At 47.2% G+C, this 19,354-nt stretch overlaps 1 protein-coding gene across 2 annotated transcripts in view; it reads right to left on the bottom strand.

Moving 5' to 3' along the window:
- The window catches only part of POMT2 (protein O-mannosyltransferase 2), a 33,824-nt gene that overhangs the window by 6,837 nt on the left and 7,633 nt on the right, over window positions 1–19,354 (bottom strand). The window contains exons 3-15 of one of the 2 annotated variants that reach the window (XM_081151070.1): window positions 19,153–19,257; window positions 17,295–17,403; window positions 15,253–15,361; window positions 13,525–13,684; window positions 12,120–12,226; window positions 11,398–11,480; window positions 8,844–8,953; window positions 8,122–8,188; window positions 5,124–5,193; window positions 4,239–4,317; window positions 2,972–3,123; window positions 2,466–2,557; window positions 1,498–1,574 (exon numbers count right to left, since the gene is read on the bottom strand). In XM_081151070.1, coding sequence (XP_081007196.1) covers window positions 1,498–1,574; window positions 2,466–2,557; window positions 2,972–3,123; window positions 4,239–4,317; window positions 5,124–5,193; window positions 8,122–8,188; window positions 8,844–8,953; window positions 11,398–11,480; window positions 12,120–12,226; window positions 13,525–13,684; window positions 15,253–15,361; window positions 17,295–17,403; window positions 19,153–19,257 — 1,320 coding nt within the window. Of the gene's footprint in view, window positions 1–1,497; window positions 1,575–2,465; window positions 2,558–2,971; window positions 3,124–4,238; window positions 4,318–5,123; window positions 5,194–8,121; window positions 8,189–8,843; window positions 8,954–11,397; window positions 11,481–12,119; window positions 12,227–13,524; window positions 13,685–15,252; window positions 15,362–17,294; window positions 17,404–17,533; window positions 17,615–19,152; window positions 19,258–19,354 lie in introns of those variants that run through there. The other variant, XM_081151071.1, reaches the window with a different exon arrangement.

Here is a 19,354-nt window from a genome sequence, read left to right on the forward strand (position 1 = left end):
TCTCTATGCTTAAAACCTAGAGCAGGCTTGTTCCAGTAGCCTCACCAGGAAGGTGGCCTTCCCCACCAAGGCCCGGTCTTCTACTAGGCTGGTGGAAAATCCCTCTCCCCTGCACTTTCTGTGGTCTGGACTATTTTGGTCTCTCTCTCCCTGTCCTGACTCTACATAAGATGAGTAGGAAAGGTCCCCTATGTCCCTTTTCTTCTTGGACTCTACCTCTTAGATAATGAAAGAAGAAATTAGACTATTTAGACTTAGTCTGAAAATTCTACCCAGACCCAGAATGATTCCTTGACTGACAGGCACATATTCAAAAGAGCTGTGTCATCAGGCCACAGTGACAACTACAAGCATCGAGTCAGAGAAGAAGTGACCCAGAGATTGCTTGCTGTCAACTCATCACCTGCCAATGTGCCGAAATGACAAAATTTAAATTTTTAAATTTAATCTGGTGACTTAAGTCAACTGTATTTACTGATACTGCTTCCATAATCACTTCCAGAAAGTCCACTTGACAGTGGCTCACCAGGGGGAAATAACAGCTGCTATACCTCTCTGCAACCCTGGGGTTGAGACACAGTGATTCTTAAACATTGTTCCGACAGAATACCGGTTCTCCCTAAACCAGAGCAAAGGGTTTCCCCCTAAACATCAACACTGCAGCAGGGTTCCTCCAACCACAGGGAAATTTAAGCTAGTGGAGAGAATTTCTCAATTTAAGGATTTCCTCTCTCAATTGTTTTTAAACCTTTGGTGCTACAAGTGCTGTCAGCTACTAATGATACAGAGCACAATGAACCTTAGAAAACCTTAAAAAGAATCAGCCATGCCCCCAAACAGTTCGTCAGTGAATATGAGTGGTTCATGGCTGGGATTTTACGCTGCAGTAAACCACACACTTGAATTAGCTATTCATGCTAATTGATCATAACTTCATATGAGGGAAAGAGCTACCAATGTCTCGTGATCTTCAACCAAGAACATGCTGGCTTTCAGGGGCTCTGCCACTTGAACAGACTGGAGAATCACTTTGAGGCAGAGGACGGTAGTATAACTAGCACTGGCTCTGAGAGCCTGCCAGCCTGGCTTTGAAGCCTGGATCTACCTCTTACATTTAGCTGTGTGACTCTAGGCAAGGTCATAATCTCTCTGTGCCTCAAATCCCTCCTCTGTAACCCAGGAACAATAATCTCCATAGGACTGTAATAAGTATTAAATGAGTTAATACATGTATAGTGCTTAGAGTAGCACCTGGCACATAAAAGTTACATAAGTTTTCACTGGTATCATCACTATTATCATCATCTTCATCACCATCATCATTCTGTGATAAACAGAAATGCCTTTGAAGACCAACTCAAGCAGTAAGTGAAGACACTTTCAAAGTCCACCACAAGGGGGCAGCGGGTCTATACCATGCCTACTGATCTGTGATTCGAATCTGTGGATGGCTCAGAGCTCTCAGAGAAGCCACCAAGTGGGAGGGGGCCATCATACCCGTATCATCACCATGTGGGACTCCAGCAAGATCTCAGGAAAACTGGGCCGCAGCACGTCCAGGCTGATGTTCGGCACTAGAAAAAGAAATGACAAAGTAGAAAACCATTGTCACACGTTCTCACAGCTGTCTACGGTATCCACACGGCTGCCAGAGTCTGAGTGCAGCTTTCCTGACAAGCTGACAACCAAGTAGGCGAAAGTGTTGAGTAGATGGAAGAAAGCTTGGCCCAATTCTTGACTGCTCATTCAGCTTGTATGAAGCACTCATCTGAGAAATACGAAGGTGGTAAAAAGAATAAAATGGGAAGCAGGGAGAGGAGAAATCAAGCAGAACTAAGAAGAGGGTAGTCTAAGAGAACAGGCAATGAATCCAAAGACTCACTGATTTGAAGATGACACTAGGTGGAAATGTCAAATTGGAACCTGGGAGAAAATATATGGGGCCCAGATCAAGGACTGTGACTGTCACTTTCTGTAAACGTGTTGCCTGGATGTGGAAGGGGAGGAGCTCTATACAGAGGCATAGAGGGAAAGCACCAGCCTACTTTAAGCCTTGAGGGTAGGGAGGTGCCCATGGTGCAGGAGACAGAAGAGCCCAGAAGGAGGCGAGATAGATGGACCTGCACTACATGTGCCAAGGAAAAGGGTGCAATCCAGCGAAAGGCAAGGGAAATGAGTGCGATCCAGAGAAAGGCAAGGGAAATGAGTGCGATCCAGCGAAAGGCAACTAGCTCCGGCCTCAAGTGAGGTCACTGGTCATTTCAAGGAGAGGATGTTTAAGTGGATGGGAAGGAAAAGGAGCTACCTATTGAGACAACTCATCTGAAGAGATTAGGTTTTAAAGGGACAAAGTGGAGACAATAAGATAAAGCGGCAGCAGAGTCTATAAAGGTTTACTTTTCTAAGATAAGAGTTACTTATCAATGTTTCTCTTCAGAGCCAGCCCAGGAGGTGACCTCACTCACATTTGGGATTGATATGGTCCTCCACGTTCCAGATGGAGTTGAGGGTTTCCTTTAGGTATGGAGTGCAAGTAACTTCCAACTGCTCCCAGCCCCTGTGAAAAGCAGTCACAGGTGTCTCTCAGAAGACCTGCAACTCACCAGAGTAGCGTGGTCGAATGCCCTTAAATCCACAGAGCGCTCTCTTTTCAACACAGTGGCCATGCTTTTTTCAAACTTGAACTATCCTAGGAATATTTTAGCATATAGTATTCCCATTTTAGAGAGACATATAGATTCAGAAAGTATAAACGTTTGTACATGTACACTCAATTATCAGAGCACATAAAACACTAGAGGAACTTGGTGCTCTATAACGCACCTGATGCCTTTTCTCCCTTCATCTACCACTAAAAATAAGCAACCATAGGTTAACACTGACAACTGGGAGACGGAAGCTTCTGGAATATTTGCAGAGTACAAAGAAAAGCATGAGCCTGGATTATTACATCAAAACCCCCAAAACTCACCACTTGGGCAGAACCTTTCCCGAGGAACCCAGGACACAGCCTGTGACCAGATGAATTAAGCGAATTTGACTTCTCAGCACTTTGATCCGGTTTCCAAATTTTCTGTTTATAACCTCAATCCGCCAGAAATCATTTGAGTCCCCTGTTCCATTCTGCCGCGTAAGTCAAGGAAAAAAATACAAAGAAAGTAAGATGACTTTAGAGATGACATTTCAGATGCCACCATGTTACAAAGGTCGAAGACTAAATTGACCACAATGATAGAGGTAGGAAAGGGAACAAGAGGGCCCCAGAAATATTCCAAGTGACGGACACTGCTCCAGCATTCACTATTCTAAACGAGAAAGGTAGTATAACTCCTGGAACCTGATGCCCAATCCTTCACTTCATAGGACAAGAGTTTAAATTCTAAATAGATGGTTCTGCCCTTAAACCAAACTCAAGACATCACCCTGAGCCAACAGAAATCGATTTGGGCCATTTGCATCCATGACTTTGGCCATCTGGACACTCACTCATCTAAGCCAGAAAGGTCTGGCCTGGACATTTTACTTTGGAAATTAAGACAGTCATGTCTAATTCTCCTCAGGAGATGCCCACAAGAAAAGGGTGAAGTTCAGAGTCTTGGCTCTAGCACACACTGGGATAAGCAAACAGAGAGGGCTGGAAAACTGTTTATAAACCCGGAATTTTTACTGACGCACCAAAGCCCCTGGAGGGAAACATAAACGACAGTCATAAATCTAGTCACTCACTGGCTGTTTTTGTTTTCAAATTACTGCCCAAGCCATAAGTAAGTACTCATTGAGCTTCCTCTGTGAATTGCATCACCCCAAGGTAGTAAACACCCAAAAGCAATGTGGTTAACACCCCTCTACAGACCAGGGAAGTCATCCTTAAAAACAAGGAAGATAGAAATTTGGGACCCGGCAAAGGATAAACATACATAATCATCTGGGGTCACACTGTGGATCTGTGGCTTCTTTGTCCAATGTGATTTTAAAAGGGACCCAAATAATATTCATATTTGACATTTATTAAGTGTCAGAACATAAAAATGGCGTGGTTATTATGGGAGGAGAAATATGGAGACCAATAGATTTCATAGGCTGCTTTTCCCATAGCAAGCCTAGCGAAAAAGTCTCCAAATGCTCAGAGTCCCTGTGCAGCAGCCTCCAATCCTTAGGAAAATGCCAGAATTCTAGGGAGGATGTGTTCCACCATATGGCCCCGAGCCAGGCTGGGCACACTCCAGTTGCTCACTTACTATGCCATAGCCAGTGACCTGGTAGTGCTTCCGGGTCAGGGGGGCCTCATGATAGTGACTGTGCAAGTTCCGAGAAGTCCTAGAAGTTAAAGAGAGAAGTGCCATTATCTTGAAGAAAAGAGAAGTGTACTGTTTCTTCTTTAACCAAGGACACTTATGAGTCACCTGTTAGGATAAAAAAAAAAAAATCTATGAAATTCAACATATCAGAAACTTCGTGCCTATTTACTCTCAAGAAATATCTAGAGAATTGGAGAATTGTCCAAACCAGGAGGGACAAATGGTAGGAGTACTGGACTGTGTGCCAAGAAAGGAGCGAACTTCAGGTGGAGGGTGGGGGTGGGGGTAGTGACAACACACTTGGTGGCTTTGAAGCCCTTAGCCTGCAGTATGGGGAGAAGAAAATTAAAATATGAGATCTACATATGCCTGAGATAGTAAACCCCCCCCTCCCATCTGCTCTTTCTACTCCCATTGCCAGTTTTATATTTATATTCCAGCTTTCGTATTAGTCATTTTCAATGAGAACACTGGTTAAATAAACTAGCCTGCCATATTCTTGGAACCAGGCTCTTACATCTTTCTAAAGGTAGCCACTTAGGAAGCAGTTCTGGGCAACTGAAATTTTTTCTTTTGTTCTCTAAGAAAAGGGCAACTCAAAGATACGTTCAAACTTCAAAGCTCCCCAAAGCCAAAAGAGGCAGGCAAAGGCTGGTCTGCTTATTTCATCAACCTTCCTAAAACAGTCAACCCTCCTCCCACAGCAGCCTTGTTCCATTCACTAAAGCCTCGTCCAACCTGACTTCTCTTTATTTCCGGCTTTAAAAGAACTCCCTACCTTTGGTGCCCATACACTCATTTATCCCAAATAGCAAGCTTACTTACTCTTTATGTTCTAGTCGAATGATGTCTCCATGTCTTACGAACTCCACTGGGAATGAAGGGTCTAGGGGATCTGCCGAGAAGAAACAAGCATTGGTACCTGGAACCATTCACTCATTAGGCCAGATTGATTGAGGGCCTCCTGGTAGAGTTACAGTATGTGCCATGTGCTAGAGGTGCTATCAGGGTGCTGTGAGACCAGAGAGAAAGGCCCCCGCTGCTTCAGAGGACTAGAGAAGGGTGTCCCAAAGATAATGTTTGAAAAGACTCTTAACGGAGAGGAAGAATTTTGCCTGGCAAATGGTAGGGGAAAGGCATAGAGGTATGGAAGAACAAAACTCATTTGATGGTTTCCTGTGCTTAAGGTGGGCGAGCAAGAAGAAGAGTGGGGATAGGTGAGTGTGTGAACAGCGGGGCCAGACTTATCTAGCACTGAAGCCCCCACTGGAAGATTTTTAAGCTGGGAAGCCAAGTAGTACTAAGATTTTTCTTTTAGTAGTAAAAATATAGTCTTCCAGAAATTAATTCCATGGAAATTACCATTTCCCCAGCTCTCCTCAAAATCAAATGTTAAACCCTGAAAATTTTGCCAGTGATTATCTTGTCCCTGGCAATATACTTGCTAAGTGAAGAAAATGATGAAATGATGACAAAATGGGACTATAGTTGACCCCTGAACAATACAGGTTTAAACTGTGCAGGTCCACTTATACATGGATTTTTTTTTTTAAATAGATCTTTATTGATTTCAGAGAGAGGAAAGGAGAGGGGGAGAGAGAGATAGAAACATTAATGATTAGAGAGTCATTGATCGGCTGCATCCTGCACGTCCCCGACTGGAGATCGAGCCTGCAACCCGGGCGTGTGCCCTGACCGGGAATCGAACCCCGATCTCCTGGACCCTAGGTCGACCCTCAACCGCTGAGCCACGCCTGGCCGGGCTACATGGATTTTTTTCAATAAATACTGTAAATGTATTTTCTCTTATGATTTTCTTAATAACATTTTCTTTTCTCTAGCTTACTTTACTCTAAGAATACAGTATATAACATAGAACATATGTGTTAACCAACTGTTTATGTTATTGGTGAGCTTCTAGTCAATAGTAGGCTATTAGTAGTTACATTTTTGGGAAGTCAAATGTTATACATAGATTTCTGACTGTGCGGGAGGCCAGCGCCCCTAAGTCCCATGTTGCTCAGGAGTTAACTGTATCATCTAGAAGTCAAAACTGATCAGGATCTAGAAAGGTGATGACAATGGAAAAGGAATCAGCAGTAATCACAGCAACACAGAAGAATCCTCGCACGTTTCTGTCCCAAACAGTGAGACACTACCACTCAAGGTCAGAAAGACAAATTTACCAGCAAAAATCACTGGCTCTCAAGAGAATCAGGGAACTCAACCATAGAGATGCCCACATAGAAGTGGACATCATCTATGTGGGCTTTTAAAGTCTATTTATTTATTTATTTAAAATATATCCTTATTGATTTCAGAGACAGGAAGGGAAACGGAGAGAGATAGAAACATCAATGATGAGAGAGTCATTGATCGGCTGCCTCCTGCATGCCCCCCACTGGGGATCGAGTCTGCAACCTGGGCATGTGTCCTGACCGGGAAATGAACCGTGATCTCCTGGATCATAGGTCGATGCTCAACCACTGAGCCACACCGGCTGGGCTTTTAAGGTCTCTTTAAATTTAAAAGATTAATCAGCAAAATGACAAATCAAAAAAGTCAATGGGGAGGGAAGTTTTATTTCATATAAATTTTAGGGGGGCAACATTTACAGCCATCGAGAACTCAAAGACCTCAGTCCATACAGGTCCTGCTTCCTGCAGAGCTTGTAGCTGTCTGCCTTCACACAAATCCTTAGCTGCTTGGTTGAGATGCAGCTACTTTAACCTACTGGAATAAAAGACCAGGGATGTGCAAAGATCCAGCCTGTGCCTATATGGCTTTTGAAGTAAAGCTGGTCTCCCTCCTAACACCTCACTGTGATAGAGCACTTAAGTGTGGCCTGTTGAACCAAGACATAGACCCTGCCCAAGAGTATCATAGTTATATTACTGAGGAGTAGGATGCAAAGACAGTGAATGTGTATGCCACATTCTAATCCAAAAACCACGGCAAGAAGAGGGGGTGGGGAAGGGAACTAAGAAAGTGAATTTAGCTGAGCATATGCCACCTCCCCACAAAGGTTCAGGAGCAGCTGACTCAAGGCAGGCTGAGCAAGGTGTTTTTTACTGGGGAGCCACAGAGAACGCCTGCAGCATAGGACAATCTGCAGGGGCTCAGGCGGTGAGAGACGCCCTCTGTTCTCTCACAACTGCAGCAGAAGGCACAGCCTACAGGTAGCTATCTGACCAAAAAGAGATCCAGGCACAGCCCATGTCAGAAAGCCCTATGAGCCCAGCAGGTGTGCCTCAGAGCAGCTTTGCCTGGCCAGCCAAAGGCAGATCAGCAGGCTCTGAGTGAGGTACCAGCTGCCAGCCTAGACAGGCCAGCCACAGGGCTGGCAGGCCCTCAGATCTCCAACTGACTGGCCCAGTCCATGGATGACCAGTAGGCAGCAACACTCCTCATATCAAGACAACCTGAGCTGCACCATATGCCAGGGTCTGCAATGCTTGTTCCAGATTAGAAATGAGAGCAGCTACCATGTGCCCCAGTTGGGACTATTCACCAGCCCCGGTGGCATGTCCAGGTAATCCTCTGGAACAAGTCTGAGCCTTGGCCCTAATCTCTAGCTTCAAAATGACAGCTCTAAGGACAGATCTTATCTGTCTTGCTCACTGCTAATCCCCTAGGCCGACAAGAGCACTTCAAACACAGTAGGTGCTCAATAAATAATTGTTGAAAGGCTGAGAGAGTAAAGATGTTATCAAAGAATGCTTGGGAAAGCCCGCCCTATACCCTTATTTGAGGGCATGAGAAATGTTGAGGAGGGCTCAGAGTAAGTAATAACACCAGGATCATCAGTTCCCCACCACATTACCTGAGTCTGCATTCTGTTTCTTGATAATCCACAGGTTGTTGTAGTCCTTGTGCAGATAGGTGGTAACCTGGGTGAGATTGGGGGAGGGGGGAGAAGGGGAGAGGAAGAATGCCATCATTATCAGCACAACCAGCCACAGGACAATCAGTAACAAACCAACATTGCTTAAGCCTTTCAGAAACCCCAGCCACCAACCCGAGGAGCCAAGTTTCCCAACAGGACTCAGAGGTAGCAGTGGCAAGTGAGATTCTCTCCTTCCTTCTGCACTTAGAGGACTTTTCCCACAAGAAGGAAGAACCATGATACCTTCTGTAACACAGTCTCTGGTACACAAAGAGGATTTAGTGTGTTTTAAACAGTAAGTAAGCCCTGCAGGTGTGGTTCAGTAGTTAGAGCATTGACCCACACATGAAAGGGTTGCGGGCTCAATTCCTGGTCAAGGGCATGTACCACGTTGTAGGTCCAATCCCCGGCCCCAGCACCTAATCCAGTACTAGGTAAAGATGGGTCATGGTGGTCAGAGGGGAACACCTAAACCGAAGCCTAAAGAAGCTGGAGTTAGCCAGAGGAAAGAGAAAGAGGGTTCAGGAGGAGGAAGAATGTTCCAGAAAAGCAGGGGAAACGGCACAGGCAAAGGATGGGAGGCAGGAAGGGAGTGGCGGGTTCAGGCCTGCAGACAGTTTGGCGCTGCTACAACACAAGCACACTAGACGCTCACTGACCTGCTGCTGACGGGCACCAATGCCCTCGGGGTAGAGGTGTCTGTGGGAGTGGAGGTAGCCAATGGCCATCCGCAGGTTCTTCACTGTGATCACAGAGCCGAAGGCCAGGTCTGGGAGGAAGGCAGGCAGTGGAGGCGGTGAGCAGCAGTGCTAGAAGCTGCCCCTGACTGGGAGGGGCCTCCCAAGCCACAGGGCTCACTGAAACTCTTACACACACCACTAGGCCCAGGACCACCTAAGGCAGGGTGCACAGCTGCCTTCTCACTCCTATAGGGTCAAAGGGAGTTCCCTAAGGGGTGCCCTCTCCTCCCCTTCCTCCTAAGGACTTCAGAAGAAGCTGGGTAGTAACAATGTTACTAAAGCACTGTTTGTAATAGCAAAAGATCAGACTCACTTGTCCTTCAGTCAAGGTCTGACATACATTCAATGCAATAAAGGAAGAAGCATTTTATGTCGTTATCCTGAATGCTCCCCAAGATATAATAGACTCGTCCGACTTTTGTGCTTCTGAATCTAGTACCATATGAAGTAACTGTTTAATGGTATTTGGGATTTTTTTTACTCTGAATTTTAAAAAATACAAAAGCAAAAAACAGAGTAAACCACAGAGCATCCCCTCCTCATGCAGGCCCTGGGTTACTGAGCAGCTTCACTTCCTTTTTACTGCCCCTCTTTTCTCAATCCCTGACATTCCCCACTCCAATGAAACAGGTCTCACTCCACCAGAGATGGCCCACTCCTGTCTTCCTCTGTCCATTCACTTGGTGAACAGACTGTACCAATTCCACTTGGATCCGAAGGTGGGGCAGGCCTGGCTGCAGCCACGGAGAGTCCAGTCTTGGGGGAGATGGCTTCATGCACTGACGAGCACAAGACAACGGGCAAGTGCTCCAGCAAAGTGTGACAGTGTGAGACGTGTGGGAGCCCAGAGCAGGGCAGGAGGAATTCTCATCCAAGGACTAAGAGGATAGCTTGATGGAAGAGATCAGAGCTGAGCTAGGCTTTATAAATGACGCATACGAAATGCTAACCCGCAGGTCCGTTTTCTAGGTTCTCAGTGCAGGCCACACACGCAGCCCTGCCACTGCTGACCACCTTTGCTTTCTGAAATGCTGTCTGTTCCTCCTTCTCAGCCCCATGACTCCCTCATGAACAGCTCCCCACGGCCTCCTTCCCTGGGTCCCCCCTGCCTTCCTCGTGGCCTGACCTCAGTCTCATCTTCCTCATCTCACTGTCCCCTCGTGGCCACAGCCACTGCCACAGCATCAATCACCCCGTACCTGGCTGATGCCACCTTTGAAAGCTTCAGCCCCAAGCCCGCTGGCCCCAGTGCACGATGTCCCCAAGCATCTCAAAGTCAACCTCTCTGATGGAGAACTCAGTATCCGCCTTTCCAAACCAACTTCTTTACCTGCTTTCCTATTTCTCACTTTCCAAGTTGTTGGAGGGCCCACTGTGTTCTAGGCACTGTGCAAGGCACCGGAGGGACTAAAAGACAGAGTCCCTGCCTCCAGGAAACAGCCATCTGGGCTCAAGTCCGTAGTGATATCTTGTTCCTCCCTTTCCATGCCCAATCTCCTTGTCTACGCTCGTTTGCCTTACCTCTGTGGCTGCTACTGCCATGCCCAGCTCAATGCCTGCAGCAGCTTCCCAGAGGCATCTCTGGCCTCCAATCCCATCTTCTCCCTTGCCATCCATACTTTGCCACCAGTGTCATCTCCCTACGGCACAGCCTTCCTGGCCTCTTCCCTGCCCAAACACCTCCACTGGGTCTCCAATGCCTGTTTAATGAAGTCAAACACCTCATCCAGGTGCTTCAAACCCTCATAATCTGGCCCAATCTTTTCAACCTATCTTCCAATATTTTTCTGCATATAATCTGTGCCCTGTCCTTGGCCCTGATCATACTGTCCCTTCTGCCCAATATACCTTCTCTTCCTTCTCCGCCTGTTGAAATCGACCCATCCTTACAGGGCCTGACTCCAAGGCCACTCACTCTACGTACCTCCAATCTCCTTCAATCCCCAGCAGAAGTGATCTCTCGCACCCTTCGATCCCTATAGCTCTGTGTTCCCTCTTTATGTACTTGACACATACAGTCCTATCATGCAGAGATCCTCTACACCAGACTCTACACTCCGGAGGGCATCCGCCTACAACCTCCGATGTGGCCAGCACTCGCTCAGTCACCACCTGTGACTAGGTCAATGCATGTGAGTCACAGCACACCGCGGTGGAAACTTGCCAGTGGCCCGAAGGTCCTTGTTCTTTCATCAGAGTCTCTCTGGTTGGCCTTCCAACAGAGCTGGCTTGGATGTTTTCACGGCCACAATGGATAAGTTTCTCTTTAGTGTCAAAGAGTTTGCTGCTTAGGACGTCTACCTCTGCACTTCCTGTGTCCAACTCCCTCTCGAGTACTCGTACTAGAAATAACTGGATCTTTCTCCCACCTTGTCATCTACAGGCTAAAATAACTCAAGCTATCATGCCCGTCTTTTCTAATTCAACCCCCAGAAAACCCGTCTGCCCTTTGAAAGGGCCAGGAGACACTCACACTCAGGGATGGAAGCGTTGTGAAGGGTGTTTCCCAAGAGCCGGGCCTGGAAAGCAGAACTGAAGAAGCCATCACCAGGACCGCTGCGGGAGAGGAGGCACAGAGAGCCAAGTTAATGGAGTGAAATCATAACTTCCCAGGAGCCCTGGAAAGAACTCTGCTCAGCCAGTTTAGAAGGAGGACGATGAGTGGCAGTGAGGTGTCATGAGACAGACATGGGCGGAGGGGGAGGAACAGGGGTCCGAACCCTGACTCAGCCCCTTACTAGCTAGGTGGCCTTTGAAAGATACCTAACCCCGCTTAACCTCAGCTCCTCGTTTATAAATCGGGGATTCACAGAACTCAAAACTGATTGTGATTAAATGAGATAATGGGTACAAAAGCTGAACGTAGTTCCTGATACGCAGTAGCTACTCTAAGTGGGAGCTGCTGCTGGTGTTGTTATTATTCTCACCCCACTGCACACCTTATGGTGGCCCACGCCTGTTAAGCACAAGGGACTCTGTTTAGGGATAAGGGGCTGTTAGGAAATTCTTTACTAAGAGTGTTGGCCTTTCTGAGCACTTTGGACACCCAAAGATAGAACATAGGAGACAACACACAGGAAAATACCCTGGGTCCCCCTCCTCTCGTCCCAACCACAGGCCCAGGAAATCACAGGGCCCATCCATGGGCTTAGAGGCAGGGGGAGGAGCAGAGCGAGGAGGGAAAGGCTCTGCTACCTTTGATTCAGCACCGCGAAGTGAACAGCGTAAATGGCCACGTAGAGAGCCAGCGGCAGCACTATGAGGCACAGGATGCGCGCAGCCAGGTGCTTCCCCACGGTCACCTGCGAACACAGCGGTGTGGGGCGTGTGCGGCTTGGTTATTCCTTATTCCTTGTAAGTGCGTTACATGTTTTTATGTATGTGACAGTCACAAAAAAACTGAAAACCTAACAGCCGTAAAGACAGACTGTGTGGCGACCCTAAGCCCTTGCGTAGGAACACCCCACCACTGAACAATGTCGGGATGGAGCCGGAGCCAGCCTTCTGCTGCCTGTGCAGGCCCTCACCCTGGGCCCCAGACTGTCGCTCCACCACCAACAAAGCACTGATGCATCTTCAGCATCGTCGCTCATCAGTCCCCCTACATCCCGTCACACCGACCCCTTGCACGCTCCCCACGCTTCCTGTACTCGCTTCCTGTACTTCCCATCCACCACATGGATGACTGCTCCTTACTTTAACTTCAGGCCTCCGCGTCTTCCCAGAAGCCCTCCTGCATCACCCGAGACTGGGTTTATGCCCTACTCTGTGCTCTCACTTGTTGGCTGAACTGTAATAGCCTGTTCACTTACTTCTCTCTCCGTTGTCTCTAGAGGGCAGGGATCTTTGTTTTATTCTCTGCATATTGTCTCACACTTAGTGGACAGCTTCTCTGTATTTTCTGAATGAATAAATGAACCTTGGTTCAGAGGTAATGGAGCAGCATTATAGTAAAATAGTTCAGGCCTGGAGTCTGCCTCCCCTCAGTTTGAACCCTAAGATCTGCCTCTGACTACCTGTATGACCTGGGGAACGTTATTACCTCTCTAGGTCTCAATTTCCTCATTTGTAAAGAGTGGGTAATAACAACCTACTGCATAGGATTGTTATGAAAAGAAAATGAGATAATGAAGGTAAGACATTTTGCACAGAATCAGCCCTTAATAAATAATATTGTAATAAATCCTAAAGGCCCTTATTGGCTTCCAAATCTAGAAACCCTCGGTCAGGAAAAGAAAGCTGTGAGTTCAGAAAGTCCCCCTGACCATTTCACCTAAGGTTCCCTGCAGTCAGTGCCTGACATATATCTGGCATGAGCCCGACTGGACAGAATCCCCTAGCTGGGTAGTTTGCAGAACATTTAAAAAAACATTGCAGAGACAAATGCCAAAAGAGAATTCCAAGAATGTGAGTCTATCTTCTCCCTTTACACCTCTCTAGTCTCCCATTCCCCGCTGTCCTGCTGCATACAGAGGGCAGATGATCCAGCACCTTGGTCCATAACACAGCCACTCCCCGCCTGCAGCAGAGGCAGAAAGGCTGCTGGCTCTGCTGAACAACACCGGGGAGCAAAGACTTCTACAAGCACTTGGGTTCTCACCAATGAAAGACTGAGGTCTCCAAACAGGTGCCAAAGGTCTGATACGGTGTTCCACCCCACATGCAGGACGATGAACAGGCCAACGAACTTGACCCCCAAAGCACCAGCCAGATTAACGCCAGTCAGGCTGAGCCAGAACCACCAGGGGGCAGAGAAGGGCCTGAAAACCAACAAGACACAGACTTCCGTTTGGCAGCTGGAACCAAACTCAAAACAAGCGCAGCAGTGGGAAAGGGCACAGGTTCTCTGACTGAGGGGCTGTGCATTGCCCTCCATGTGAGGGCTCCTAACCTCAGGAGACTATGTGACTTCAAGGACAGTACGGCCGTGAAACCCTGAAACTGCAGGGAGCAGTGTGAGAGTGAGGTGGCTCTTTTTCTGTGGAGAGGGATCACAGCTTTCCTGGCTAAGTACAGACCTTAAAGTGAGCAAGAGGCTCATTCTCCAGTGATAACCAACCATGTGGCAGTCAAAGAGAAACCAGAGAAGCCGCTGGACTCAGTAAGCCCTCTCCTGTGTCACCTCTGGACCTTGTCAAAGCCAGCATTTACTGAGTGCTTACTGTGTGTCAGGCATGGTTCCAAGTACTCCGCACATACTAACTCTTTAACCTTCGCTAGCCCCACGAGCTGGAGCCTTGTTATCCCTTCCTCCACATGAGGAAATGAAAGCACAGAGAGGCTGGTTAATATAGCTAGCAAGCGCTGCAGCACAGTTCCAACCAGAGGTCAGTCCCAAGGTTTGCTGGACTTATAGCCCTAGGAAACTGTGCTGCAATTTTCTCTTTACCTGGCTGCCTCCCCTGCCACAGCGAAAGCTTCTTAACAGCCCAGACCTAGGTATTGCTGTACCTCCAGCTCCTAGCACAGTACCTGGCACACAGTATGCATTCAAGAAATGGCAGGTAGAAGTAAATATGGCAGAAACAGAAGGTAACCGAAAGCCAGAGAGAGCTGGTGACTACTGGGTCAGGCTTTATTAGCATAACATAATTTAATGAGCGTTGCCATGGTGAAACAAAGTTGACTTCTGGAAAAGCCTTGGCAGAGCCAGCTCTTTTGGTTTGAATAAAATGAATGACCTACTCTACTCTCTCAGAGGTAGAAGAATGATCTGGAAAAGACTACCCTGGGGGAAGACCAGACCCTCCAGAACAGCTTTAGAACTTAGCAGGGATCCTCTTGACTGCTATCGACCACCCAAGCCAACCTTTATATACACTACACCCACCATTAGGTCAGGGCTGGGTGTAACAATCACTGAGGGCAGGGAGACAAGCAGTTCCCAAGCAGTATCTATTCTGGTTCCCGCCCCTCTAGGATAGAGAATGTGAAGGATAGAGTTGTCCTGGGACTTCCGAACGAGCACCTACACCAAAGGGTGGCCCATAAGATGGTGGGAAGGCATTAGGACCCCTCGTAATATCCACAAACCCCTATCTAGGTCCACCCCCCCGTAAAGATGATAACATTCTTGAAAAATGCAATTGACATTTTCTTACTCTTATGCAAAGCAAAAATAAAAGTATCTATAGAAAACTTTTTCAAATCTACTTTTATGATCTAAAATGGGCAACCTAAGTTTTAAAACAGTTGGCTTGCCTTAAACTCAGCTTCACGCAAGCCCCCTAGGCACCCACCCTGTCCCTGGCCATCTTAGGAATTCTGGAGCTGCCACAGCCACTGACCTCCCCGCGCACCCCCCCCCCCACCCAACGGTGTTTCTGACCTGCCAGCACAGGAGCCATGCTTGGCCATGCTCAGCATGGCGGCCATGATGAAGAACATCAGGACAGGGTCCAGGAGAATGTACTGGGACAGAGCGAGGCATCCTGTGTCTGAAGAACACGAGCTCGGTGACCACACGGTGGGATCAGGGAGGGCCCAAGAGCCAGCACTCCAGCAACAAGGAACAGCCCCCTTGCACTTAACTGCACATAAGCATTTATGCAGTCAAGCCTAGATGGGCCCTGAGTCATCGGAGGGGGTGGAAAGCCACAGCTTTGGGGTACACCAAAGCCCAATGACATAAAACAGTATCTCACACCCTAGTTTGCTCAGTGGTTAGAGCGTCGGCCTGCAGACTGAAGGGTCCCGGGTTCAATTCTGATCAAGGGCACGTACCTCAGCTGCAGCAACCCCCCCCCCCCAACAAGTTGGGGCACGTGCAGGAGTCAACCAGTTGATGAGTCTCTCTCACACTGATGTTTCACTCCCGTCCTCCCTCCCTCCCTCCCACTCTCTCTGAAAGGCAATGGAAAAATATCCTTGGGTGAGGATTAAAATAAAATAAACAGTATCTCCCACCGCTTCCAAGGAGGGATCATGGCATGATCCTTGACCCAAGGAGGGATCATGCCATTCATTTGATAGGGCAGTGCTGAGACGAGGGCTCTTGCTCACCTCCACGATCAAAAAGGGAGTTCTGCCTCCTTGCTTATGCAGCCACAAACGACTACACCTAGCACAGGGACTTACCGTTTTACATGAAGTACATTTTACATCCAGGTGCCAAAGCCATTTTTTGAAACAAACTCCATCACATCATGCTCCCGCTTAAACTCTCCAATGTCTTTCCTTCTCGCTCAGACTAACCAACCCCTCATGACACTGCCGAAGTCCGCCCGGTCTCCCTGCCTATCCAACTTCCTCTCCCAACCCCCTGCCTTACTCCACTCTGGCCCCACTGGCCTTCTGGCTGTTCCTTGAATCTACCAGGACACTCACACATGCTGTTCCCTCTGCCTGAACACTCTTCCCTCACATCTCTGCATGGCTTAATCTTTTGCTTCCCTCATGTCTCTGCTCAAGGCCACCTCCTCAGGGAGCTCTTCACTGACCACCCTACCTAAAACTCCCCATGACTCTACTCTTTACCCTACTCTATTCTCTGCATTGCACTTATTGCTTAGGATGATGTTTCATTATAGACTTCGGTATTTACTGTCTGCCCCGCTAGTGAGTAAGCTCCAAGATAGAGTGTCTCATCCTCTGAAGCCAAGAAAAGTGGCCTAGCACAGAGGAGATGCTTTAAAAATAGTTGAATGAAAAAATGAATAAATGACTGAATGAATAACTGAAAGGGAAATTAAAGACACAAGGAAAAAGCCACCAATCCTCTACAAAGAGGCCCTATAATCTTGCAACATATCTAAGAAAACAAGGTCAGAATCACCCATAAAATACCCACCTAAAGTGGTCTGGGTTTCTTTAAATGTTAAGCTCTATAAGGTCATGAATTCACTTTCAGAAGAGCAAGGCTAGCAACAGGATCAATTTCTATGAATCAGCTCTCATTTATCTACATGGGGATTATCCACAGAAAATGTAAGTTCCCATTTTGCTATCCCCTGCTACTGAGCTACTTCTGAGACATCTGCCCTTACATTCAGCTAAAGTTAGTTTAAGGAGTACAAACTAATCTTGATAGTAACCTAAGAGAAGCAAAATTCAAATTGTAAGCCTGTTTCTCTCTCTCACACACACACACAAACACGCACACACACAAATTTATCTTATCTAATCTAAACTCAAATGTGGGCAACTAGGGATCACCTATGCCAACTCTCCCTTCCAATAATGTAAAGACTTGCTACATACAAATATACATATATGTTACTAGTGAATAAAATAAGATCAGTGATATATTTACTCAGTCCTAAAGTTACTTAAGAACTTGACCCATAGACAGATCTTTGAACATGTTGATTTCTAGCTACATTCATAGTGCAGCAGTCAGGTTCCCAAGAAACGTGGTATAAGACAACTTACCAAAGATGAGGAGGGCAGCACTGAGCAGTGCTGCCGGGAGGGACTTGGACAGCTCCAGTACAGTGAGGTAGGCAAAGGGGATCAGCAAGGAACCGAGGAACGCACAGAACTATGGGAGGAAAAGAGAAGCTGTCAAAAAAACAGCTAAGCCAAGCCCCGGAGATCTACTTGACTGGGTACAAGCTCAGCTTTAAGATACAGGACCTTAAGGAGGGCATGACATGGTGACCTAAAATCACCTGGAATATGTGTAAACGAGAAAAGGGCGGTGTGACCATGAAGCATCAAGCCAAACAACGTTTATGTTCTCAGAGCACAGACTTGTGCGCAGACAGCAAAGTTCAGCCAGAAAGGTGCAGGCAGGACGGCACACTGGTTCCAAGTGGGAGAGGCTGGGGTTGGACTGCCCCACCACTGCGAGCTGCGACCCTGAGAAAGCTACATCTCTCTCTGTATCTCAGCCTCCCCACCTGTGTAACATGAAGAATAAGAGTTCCTGCCTCGAAGGGTTTACTCTAAAGATTCAATGACTTAAAGTTTATTAACACACAGGAAGTGCTCAATAAACATTAGCTTCTATTACAAAACTGTGGGTACAAGTTAAGAAAGACCTCTCTGAAGGTGTTTTAATATTGTAGAAACTCTAATGTTATTTCTGTTATTTCTCCCTTGGCCCTTTTCTTCAATCATACCAGGAATCACCCTTTAATCTACAGGTTGTATTTTAATTTTGGAAAAAAGATTGCTTCACGCTTTAATACCTGAGGGTTGTTTTTTTGTTTTTAACCACAAGCCTTCTCTGTATCTCCCTACCCCGTCCATCAAAAGTAAATAGACAAGCCTAGGGGAATGGAAATTCTCACATTTGGGTTGTTACTTTTTGTCAACAGAAAGCAATGTGCCCTAGTGTAAAAGGGAACAGGCTGTTATATTTGGCCTTCTCAATTCCCCCAGCAAGTTCACAGTGCGTCAGGCCCCTATCCAATTATGCATGCCATGTAGTGTTCAAAAGTCACTAAGAAGACACAAGATCACTTAGAATATGAACTTGGGGGTATGGAACACTCCTTGTTTAATATGGTATAACATGACCATGCGAATTATCCAACGATTAGCCAAATAAGTACTTTGCATTTATCTAAAGTATTTGAGCTCCTCAAGGAAAGGGGTTTGTAAATGCAACCTGCTTTTAGAGCTCCATGTTGAAGATCAGTTTCTTCAGGTTTCATCCAGCTACAGGTATGGGGTCCCCAGAGTTGGGTATTCCGGCCCTGCCATGCTCCATCAAGGCTGGTGCTGGGACTCAGGGCACCAAGGGAGCGGGCAAACACATGGCCTCCCTTCAGAGACTGGAACACCCGTGTGTGCCTAAACCTTCACAGGAAAGAAATAGGAACCTGGTGACAGGAGTGTGGGGATGCTGAAATCTTAAGAAAAGGCCCTGAGAGATAAGCAATACTCCAGCAATTGTGGTCTGAGAGAGGAAGAACATGTAGTTTGCCAATGTGCTGAGGCCAGTGTTGGAACTACAGGAAACTCCCAGCTGTCTGGGTCCTAGGCTGCTCTCCAACCTGCAGTCAGATGCCTCACATGGTTAGGGTAACAGGTGACCAGATGGGCTTCCTCCTATCTACGTAATCTCCATATTACCTGTGACCTCTCCTTCCCTTCTTACGCACACCAGTTCTGAGTCTCTACACCTGACTTTCTACAACAGAGTATGGGTCCAGTCAACCTCTCCACTCCCCAAAGTCCGTGTACCTACACCTGCCACCACTTTGGGGCTTCCAACTGTAACATCTGTGACTGAGTGCGGCCCCAGGGTTCAGTGAGGCTATATCAAGTCAGGAAACCTTACTCCTCTCATCCCCATGTAGTTGTGATGCTCGTATTTGTCCCCAGGCTTCTGGAACATAAAGGTCCCATCATATCCACTCAGGTAGCCAGCAAGACCTATCAGCATCTGAGAGAAAGAAAACAAACAAAAAAATGAGAGACCTTTGAGAGGAGATCCCTCCATCCCCTGAACTTCCCTCCAGCTGCACCCACACTTTGACTTC

The sequence above is a fragment of the Miniopterus schreibersii genome (assembly GCF_964146895.1).
Source record: "Miniopterus schreibersii genome assembly, chromosome: 1".
NCBI classification, from domain to species: Eukaryota; Metazoa; Chordata; class Mammalia; order Chiroptera; family Miniopteridae; genus Miniopterus; species Miniopterus schreibersii.